The sequence below is a fragment of the Aulonocara sp. 'chitande type north' Nkhata Bay genome, linkage group LG23 (genome assembly GCF_057382095.1).
Source record: "Aulonocara sp. 'chitande type north' Nkhata Bay isolate Kocher_YH1m ecotype deep benthic linkage group LG23, A_spYH_male_GT1.1, whole genome shotgun sequence".
In the NCBI taxonomy this organism is placed as follows: Eukaryota; Metazoa; Chordata; class Actinopteri; order Cichliformes; family Cichlidae; genus Aulonocara; species Aulonocara sp. 'chitande type north' Nkhata Bay.
The window spans coordinates 27,230,063-27,240,284 of NC_141365.1; the positions used below are offsets into that span (position 1 = coordinate 27,230,063).

The 10,222-nt window shown below is 38.2% G+C and overlaps 1 protein-coding gene across 1 annotated transcript; it reads right to left on the reverse strand.

Moving 5' to 3' along the window:
* Positions 1-41: 41 nt before the first annotated feature.
* On the reverse strand, positions 42-4,967 carry s100b (S100 calcium binding protein, beta (neural)). The gene is made up of 3 exons (XM_086281876.1): positions 4,814-4,967; positions 3,792-3,948; positions 42-3,606 (listed from the first exon to the last, which is right to left on the reverse strand). Exons 2-3 carry the CDS (start codon positions 3,927-3,929, stop codon positions 3,460-3,462), a joined length of 285 nt encoding a protein of 94 aa, XP_086138002.1. The 5' UTR covers positions 3,930-3,948; positions 4,814-4,967; the 3' UTR covers positions 42-3,459.
* Between the last annotated feature and the right edge of the window lie 5,255 nt (positions 4,968-10,222).

Genomic DNA, 10,222 nt, shown 5'->3' on the forward strand with positions numbered 1-10,222 from the left:
AATACTAAACATTTCTGTGCCTCAGAAAAGACTAACCACTGGACCATTTAGTGTATTTATTTAAATTTCACTGTGTTTTAGTTCAGTATTGGTCTCAATAAGTCTTAAAAAAGCTTCTCACATTTCCTTAAAAAAACATCTTTTAAAAAAATGTGCTAAAAGGACAAACTGAACTTCAGTTTTTCCTGAATAGCCTCTTTGCTAAACAGGAAAGACCTGCAGGCCAGTGACATTCGAAACACTAAAAGAGCACTGTTAAACTAAACGGCTACAAGTATTTCATTGTCAGGGCTCTCCGAATACTTTTTTGTTATTGTCACCGTGCTCACTTTGGCATAACACAAATATATTAGGAGTAAAACCACAGAGAAAAACAACATATGAACTTTTAATGGTTGAGCAACTCTGCAGAACTGCTATGTAAATATTACTGCAGTGCGTCTCTGAATTCTTCTGACAGCCACCCAAGACAAGAATAAACAGCCTTCTTTGTCCCCTCGCTACAGAAATATTGACTGACTAAGTCACAAACTGACCATTTAATTAAATTCGTATCACCAACGTCCAAACAACCCAACATTCAACATGTCATGATGCACATCCGACAAACTCTTCTGTTGCACTGTTTAACTGATCATTTCTACATCTATAATGATTTAGATTTGCTTCTCATGCTGAATACATGTAAACCTACAAAGAGCTACAGCAACTACAAGCTAACATTTAAAGTCAGTTAAAAGTAATTTTAATTACTTGCCTACCAGCAACTATTTTAAGATACGTATTAGTCATTTTAACCATTTTGACCTCGATGTAATTTTTACCAAAACATCAAATAAACGTAGATGTAAATAACACATAAAACATGTACAATCTACAGTTTTATTAAACACTCTGACTTCAAACTATTGAAAGAGGTTTCCAATGTGACGTCTAAATGAAAACTCACAAGCCATTTTTGAGTGTCTTTATGAGCCAATTAAAAGTTAAATTTTAAAATCTGATAGCCGTTTAGACCTTTAAGAGGGATAGACTGTTTGAATTTCATTATCTTAATAGCCATTTTTCAGATTTAGAGATTTTGAGAGCAAATGAAAAAAAGAATAATTAGACAGAAAACTACCAGCATTTTTTTTTCTAACAAGAAAAAACAAGTCGACAATATCAGGGGTTAAGCAAAGCAGCAGCTACAGTGGGACAAAGCACCAAAAAATAAATAAAATAAAATCTTTGCATTGCCAATCAAATAAGATTTAAAGCTCCTACTGTCTTTGTGAATATGTTTGATGGTATACGCAGTTTCATAAATGAAATCGTTTTAAGAATATGCTTAATGTTGATTCGCATTTAATTAAGCAACTTTCTCAAGATTTAGTGGCCATTGATGACTTTTGACCTAATAAACTCATTAAAGTGTCTCCAAAAGATGACTATAGCAACTTTACACAAACCTAAAATTTACTTTTAAAATTTGATATTCATTTTTTAATTCATTTTAACTTGCCAGCCACTTTATCAGTTTAGTGGCTTTGTCGAATTTTAAAAATGTAAGGAATGATTCAGAAGACAAATATTAAAAGAACTAGACGATAAAATCCTTTTTAGGCGCTTTTCAACACCTGTGAAGTCTCTAAGTAATTTGAGTTTAACAACGGAGGAGCTAGAATACTTTAAACTCTCTAGCCAAACTGAACCTTTTACAAGCCAATGAAATATTTTTTTTGTGTGCCTAAATTGCTGCATTCAGTATTTGCTATTTTATATTTATCTCCAAATCACTATGTTGTGAATTTTAACAAGTCCACAAACCAAATTCAAACTATGATAGTATGTAAGATTAAAAACAAACCAATAGTGTTATTCAGATTCTTGATTGATTCCTAAAGCTATGAAACTTTTTCAGTTTCAGCGCTTTATTCAATTTTCAGGAATGGATTGAGCTCAGCAAACAAATCCCAAACCCATCTGCTGTTTAAGTGCTTTTAAAATGAAGTCCAACTTACCAGGTACTTTCCCCCCAACTGCTATACAGTTAAAGTTAACAAACGAGGTGTTAGAATAGCTCATACTCACAAGCCATTTTTAAAACTTTTACTAGCTAACTTTTCTCCCCCTCATGCCTCACTTCCCTCTTTTAAAGTTTCACTATCTGCAATATTTCCCCCCTTTACACAATTATTTGGCTCCTAAAATAGCTGAGTTATCTAACTTTAAGTCAACTTTCTCAACTTACTGACTATCCAGAATCTCACATGCAAAATCTTAAATGACTGTTAGTCTCTTAGTAACTGACTAGCCCACAATGCAAACTGCAAATATTTTCAAAATGTGATATTCAGATAGATTTTTTAAACCATGGATGCATTCTTGTGGCTGCTAGACTGAACTAACTTATTAGCTACTTTCTTAGTTTAGTATTAAAGATTTTTAAGATTCATCACTGTCTGAACAAACCTATTCACTAGCAATTCAGGAGCTTTTAATATAAAGCTCAGCTTACAACATATATTTCCAAACTATGATACTGTGAAGTACTGAGCTGCAAGCCACTATCAAAACAGAGCCCTTCAGGCAGTTTGTAGTTTGAAAAACATTCTTTTAAAAGCCGTATTGAAGAACTTTGTGTTTGTCATCATTTGTCTGACATACTACTTATACTACGACTAAAGCAACCAAATACTGTTACTTATTTAATGCCCCTAATGATCAATTTAACAAAGGACCCACAAGTCATTTTGAAACTTTTACTAGCCAGTTAGTTAATTTATTATATGACATCAAACCTTAACGTTGCTTTCAATATTTGATAGTCAATATTTCATTTAGTCAAATAACTGCCTAAAGGGGGCTCTTTAGTTAGTTATTTGACTCCTAAAGCGGTTAACTTGATATGGTCATTCAGGGTTTTACATGCAAAGTCCCAAACTGACGGTTTGTGGCTGTAAGATTGATTTAGCAGTCCATGATGTAGTATATAAACAACTTTTATAATTTCACTGCTAGAACAGCAGCCAAATGTAGCAGCCATTCTCCAAAACCTGTAACATATACAAAGCCTTTACTTATACAAAGTGATGGGAAATGATAAAGAGTACGGGAATAAAGGTGTAACATGTATTGATTGATAAATGGTTGGCTTTGGTGGCCAAACATATAGTGAAACACTTTTAAGATTTGTTCTGCTTGAGCTACTTTAGTTCCTCCTTTTGTACCAATCTTTGCCGCCATTTTGAAGACTTTACATGCCATCTAGAAATGAAAACACAAACGAGGCTGATTTCAGACACTAGACTGGAGCTTTTTACCAGCCACCAGCCACGTAATGGTGGCTGGTGGCTGGATTGTGTTTCCTCCACCCTGCGCTGCTGTGAGGGCATCGACAGTTTGTGCGTTGCTAGGCTTCTGCTTCTTTATAATGTACTGTGGCTCCCCTTTGTCTTCCCGCCCGCTGCCACCTCCTTATTCGTGCTCGTCCTTGAAAAACTCGTGGCAACAGACGGTAACTACGGAGATGAATGTCATGAACTCCTGAAAGTTGCACTCGGCGTCGCCGTCGGTGTCCAGGCTGTCCATCAGGCTGTCCAGCGCAGCCTGGTCATTCACATGCTGCAGGGAGGGAGGACGGGTTCAGCTCGGGACAACAAAACTCCAAACTGGTGCTTAACAGTTTATGTCATATGCTTTTAAATCTCAATATATATATATATATATATATATATATATATATATATATATATATATATATATATATATATATATATATATATATTATTACAAATTTCCCATCTCACCGCCATCAGATCTGGGAGCTCGTCATGAAGCAGGTCCTTCAGCTCGCTCTTCTTCAGTTTATGTTTGTCTCCTTCTCTCTCCGAATACTTCTGAAACACAGCGAGGATGGTGGCCATCGAGGTCTCCAGGTCAGTCATCGTCACCTGTCTGTTAAACCTTGAAAAGTAAAGTAAATAAAAGCGTTAATCTTAAGACCATTTTGGGAGATTCAAAGAAAGTTAAATCACTTTTATATATTTTTTTGAAATTATATATATTTTTAAATATATATAATATATAAATATGAAGTCGCTGAATTATTTTCTTATATATTATATAAATTATATTCTGATGAACTTAAAAGTATTGATTTATGATTCCTGAAAAAAACACAAGTAAAAGTACTTAAATAACACTAATCCACATAATACCAAGGGTTGTTCTTTTTAGCATTTCTAGAATTTGGGAGTGGACCACATTTATTAACATGTGGAAAGTACAAGGATTGGCTCTGTATGACTTTATTTGACATCTTTTTTTTCTGACCATTTGGCAAAGAAAGGTGGCCATTATGCTTGAGTAAATGGACCACAGTTAAAGCCTGTGCAGGTCCTCAGTTGTGCAGGTTCATGGTAGCTTAAGTGCTTGAAATGAAGGCAGATGAACTTCATTTTAGGATTGTGGAGGGGTGAAATGTCTTGACGAATCAAAAAGAAGTCAACTTGCCTTCATTTTAAGCACTTAACCGCAGTTAACAAAACTTTTTTTACTCACGTGCTGATGATTTTCCTTTGCAGATATAAAAAAATCGGACTCCATAATTAACAGAGAGACTTAAATTAATTCGTTTTACCAGCATTACAGAGCAAAAAATGCCCCGCTTTAGCCTTAAATGCCGGGCAGTATTGATACGGTAACGAATCCTTCTTAATTTTAGATTTTCTTTTTGTGTTTAACAAGTCCTTGAAAAAAGTCATGAAACTTACTAGAAATAGCTTTTGTCTCTTTGCTGCGACATAAAATACAAAAAACAAAGACTTACTGTTGTGCGAGTGCAGGCAGAAGTCCAGAGAGCAGAGGCTGAGGATGGGCTGCAGTCTTTATACTGGACCAGTATGTGGGTGGGGGTGTGAGGAGGTGCAGGTCTGAGGTCAGTTAACCTGTCATTCAAAGTGCTGACCAATCCCAAGTGTCCACCTCTCCTCACTCCACTGCAGCCCTGCAGGAACCAGCACTGACTCTGCAAACTTTAAAATAAGAGAGCAGATTAATTTCGTGGCCTATTTTCATGACTTCTGATGTCGTCACTCAGTAATCTCCACACTGCCCTTCTGTATGTCCTCCTTGTCTGAAGTCTTCCTCTTTTTTTCATACTTTACCTTCAACTTCCTTTGTCCAGTACATCCATCCCTCCTCTAACATGTCCAAACCATCGCAGCCTTGCCTCTCTAACTTTGTGTCCAAACTGCTCCACCTGAGCTGTCCCTCTGATGTACTCATTTCTAATCTTGTCCATCCTGGTCACTTCCAATTAAATATTAACATTTCCTGTTTTTTTTCCAGTGCCACTATCTCATAGCCATGCATCTTAGCTGGTCTCACTACCATCTTGTAAACTTTGCCTTTCACTCTCGCTGCAAACCTTCTGTCTCAAATCATCGCTGACGCCTGTCGCCACCCACTCTAACCTGCTGTTGTTTTGGATGGTTGAGGTATTTAAACTCATCCATGTGCACTACCTCTGCTCCTTTCGGCTTTCCCTTTACATGATTAAACTTTTTATTGATCTTCTCTTCAGAGCATACCTCCACCTGTCCAAGATCACTTCGACCTGCTTCGACCCTTTGACTACAGATTGCAGTGTCATCTGTAAACATCAATGCATATTTATAAAGTATTCCCACCTGATTAAAGATGCCAAATGTATTGCCTTTTCCCTGTGACCTTGGCATTATCCCAGGACTATAGTGTGGTGTTAATAACACCGACGTCATAGGTTCAACTCCTATGCTGGCTATAAAATGGATAGTTGCAAAGCCTGTGTCATATTTAATGCAACAGGCATTATACTTAGGTTTTGCATATTCATTGTCAGATATCATGATGCATTCTCAATCATCCAGGTAACTAAATCCCAAAAAGTTGTTTCTGTTCATCTGGACGTAGCCTTTTCATCCAAGTGACGTCTTTAGTTGACTAAAGAAGTCAAATGGCGAAGGAACGTTTCTCCCACAGAAAATGCTACATCCAGATGAACAGAATCAACATTTTGGGATTGTCAGATAATGATTTCACCACCAGCACAGATGTGGTGGAGAGTTTCAGTGACTCTAATTAGCTGACATGAAGACTGGCTGACAGCTAGCAGCTACACCCACTGTTATGGCTCAACAGTCAACTTTAAGCCTTGACAGAATTCAAATGAATAAGTAATAAGAATTAATTCACCTCTCATAAACTTGTCATGAAACTCAGTCACTGAATATTGTTTGGTGGAGAATAAAACTGCTTCAAGGTTTGTACACGGCAGCCGGTTAGCTCAGCTGGTTAACTCCAAGGTCCAAACCTCATACTGGCTAATAATAATGGATTGCATTTATATAGTGCTTTTCGAGAACCTCAAAGCGCTGTACAATTCCACTATTCATTCACTCTCACACACTGGTGGAGGCAGCTACAGTTGTGGCCACAGCTGCCCAGGGGCAGACTGACAGAAGCGAGGCTGCCATATCGCACCATCGGCCCCTCTGGCCATCACCAGTAGGACACAATGACCGAGACTGTCCAAGCTGGGACTCGAACCGGCAACCTTCTGATTACAAGACGAACTTCCAACTCTTGAGCCACGATCGCCCTAGTGAGAAGGAAGAACATGTGGTATTGTGCGGTTAAGTGTACATCCAAGAAGTTTGTGCATCAGTTTTGAGTGAAAGCAGCCCATCGCTTAGCACTAATTTGTTAATTACTTAACAAGCTACACTTGCTAGAGTTAGCTGATAATGTAGCACTCTATCTTCTAAACATGGCAACTCTGGCTCCAAACAAAACAGCATGGCGGTGGCTAGCCTCAACTGTTGAACCCTGAAAATGCCAGAAACCAGCAGATGACATCTCTGTGACCTGGTCCAGTCCTGGCGTTTATATGTGGTTAAATGATTAAACACACAAAAATTTATTTGAGTTATTAATATGCCATGTTGGTTAAACCGAGGAGCGTAAAACTGAAATTTATTTACCAAACACCTCAGGACTAATTAAGATTAACTGAGATAAACAGACAAAGTGCCAAACCTCTCCCTCTGTGGCCCTCTCTCTGTTCATAATGGCTCGTATAGCATCCATCTATGTTCTTCTTTCTGCCTCTTTTCGCTGTGTTTGGGCATCTGCTGGGTGACAAAGGCCTGTTTCACAGGAAGCGGCTGGCTGTGCATGTTAATGAAGACGCTCTTTTCACTGCTTAAGTTGGCCAGACGTGTGCCCTCTGCAGCCCAATGAGGGCTCACAAACAGCACATCTGCTCCAGCCAAATAAGCTGAAGTTGACGCTGAAGTCTCGGTGCCAACATTTTACCCCTAAATGCTATAAACAAACATTTCAGGGGTGTACAGAAAACAAATAATTAGTCAGCATCTACACTTTCAGTGCATTGATTTTGGATGTTCAGCCAGGTGGGACTTTGCCTGGTAATAAATAAGGTTTAATACCACAGCTTAGAGTATCTCCATGTGGCCTAATGGACAGGGCGTTTGACTTCAGCTCAAAAGTCTGATGGTTTATGTCCCTTAGTGATTCTGTTCACACAGGCATACGGATCAGTTTGTCTCTAAGCAGAGGCTGCTGGGGTTGGGAAGCCGTTAGCTATATTCAAGGTTGAGATTTCTGTTTTCTTTACAAGTAAAATAACCAAAAACTAATCTGCTTTTTAATGATGACTTCAGTTCAAGTGGGGACAAACGCTAGACAAACCCACCACTTTCCAGGTGGTTCAGCTAAAACATAAAACAAAAAACAAAAAAAAACAAAACCTCGCATACAGTGTGTTTTTGAAGGGGAAACTGTCTATGCTGAGCAAGGAATGGCAGATTGATTTTGGATGTTGTCAGGTAGGACTATGCCCCATTATAAATAAGGTGCAGCTGAACTGTATGAGCATATGGCTTAATGGAGAAGGTGTCTGGCGAGGGGACTTTACAGTCAACCATGACGCCCTTTGTGGTGCTCAAGTGTTTCAAAATGACCTGGTGATTCTGGCATCTTCCATATTTGGTCAAATTAGAAAAAAATCTGTTTTTCTCACTGCATGTTTGGGCTGCATAATTCAGAAGGTTAGAGCCTGGTGCTACTAATGCCAATGTAATGGGCATGGGCCACATACTGGCCACTTATGATTAAGGCTGTCAGAGATAACATAATTGCCTTAATGATAACATAGTTATCTTATCAAGTCTTATTTTATTAGTCTTATTAGTTTGACTACCTTACCACTCCTGCTCAGTTTGCAGCCCCAACATCTTCTCCTCTCCAGAGCATAACTTGACCTCCACCGTTCGATTAAGGTTTACAAATAAAACAACACAAATCTAAATAGTTCTCGAGTAATTCCCATTGGTTTTGAGATTGACTTGGATCTCTCGGCAGATTCTTTATTTGCATGCAACCAAACATGACCGGTCAGTATCAGCAATCACTAGCACTTTGGCTTTTGATTCCTAAGCAGAAACCAGAAAGCTTACAGTAGCAGCAACTTTGTCCAGAGCCTACATATGACAATAAAGTTAGCATTTGAATCTTGACTCTTGCATATTTTTTCATTGCAGTTGTAGAAAACTAGTCAAATGTACTCTTTCAGTGATGAGGATGTGCACATCCTGGACATGGCTGAATGCTGGTTTGAGTGGGGATTTAAGGAAAAAGGGTATGTCTTTCACCATCTTACAATGCTGTGAGTGCTATGGAACGCCAGGACTGCCATAATGAATTAATTAAATACACCATGAATTAATTAAATACACCATGTGGCAATAATTAATTAAAATTGGAATTAATTAATTAAATAAATAGTTATGACACATGTAATTAATTAATTATTGACACATTTAATTAATTATTTATGTATTTCACATTTTAATTAATTATTGACACATGTAATTAATTAATTATTGACACATTTAATTAATTATTTAATGATATATTTATTTATTTCATTTTGGCAGTCCTGGCGCCTGGCTCTCATCATGAAATAATTTTATCTGTCAGCCTCACCCATCAGTAGTGCACCGAGGGGGGTTACGTTAACCGGTTTGTTTACATATTCCACTCTCCGTGTTCCACATGTTGCATTCGCAGATTCTCATTATGGCAGTCCTGGCGTTCCATAGAGTGCAGCCACTCTTTGTGAATGCTACTTATAACCATTGACCAATGGTAGTGCCATTTTGCATTTTAAGGATAATGAAACTGAAGTCACAGCCCATTGTCTGTCAGTGGTACTAGTTTTGGCCATTATGCCAATGTACTGTTTATAAGGTTAAGGAAACCTGCAGTCAGCTAAGACTGAAGAAGTTATTTGCATCAGTGACGAAACATTGTGTTTACATGAACTGCATCAGCTTTCTGGGATTTCCTTACCAGGATGACTGAGAATGCATGAAGACTTTTTTGTTATTTAATTGGCTTGAAAGGCACCAGTAGCTTAAGTATACAGTGCACAGGTTCAGGGCTAATTGTAGCTGTCTCTGTGTGTGGCCACGTGGCCCAAGGCGTCTGACTTCGGCTCAGAAGATTAAGGGTTCGAGTCCTTCCATGGTTGCATTAGTTGCTTTCCTTTAACATAAAGATGTTCAGCTTGGTTAGGCTCATGGCATTTACAATGATTACTTTGTAGTGAGGGCACGTATCTGATCACCTGCAATTGAAAACAGCATCCTTTTTCCCCTTGGGCTTTGCTGTCATGGTAGTGTGTCCATTGGGGCTCACCGTTGTAGTTACACTCCACTGGTGCCCACTAAATTTTTGTGACAATTCCTCCCCGAGGAGCTGCTGTCTTGCCTGCTGTTATGTCCTTATGTTTGTCTTGTTATTGGTGGGTCTGCTGCTTCTTTGCTCTCCTGATGGTACTTGACCACCGCTGCATGGTTCTTCTGCTTTTTTCCGCTGACTGACTGCTCCGTATCCAATATTCCTCTGCCCATGTCCAAACAATGCCAACTTCAGCACCCAAACTTTTGAACAATCTGCTTCAGCCTATCAGGATGGCTGAATCAATAGTTTGTTTGAAACAACTTGTTTGTGTATGCAAGCTTTTCATTAAAATTCATCCCAGAAATGTTGGGTTAGATGTAAAACCATATGTTTGACTGTGCTGTAACATGTATACTAATATAATAATATACTCTTACTTAATATTTTTTTAAATGTGTTTTTTTTTCTTTTTTTTCTTTTTATGGCAAAC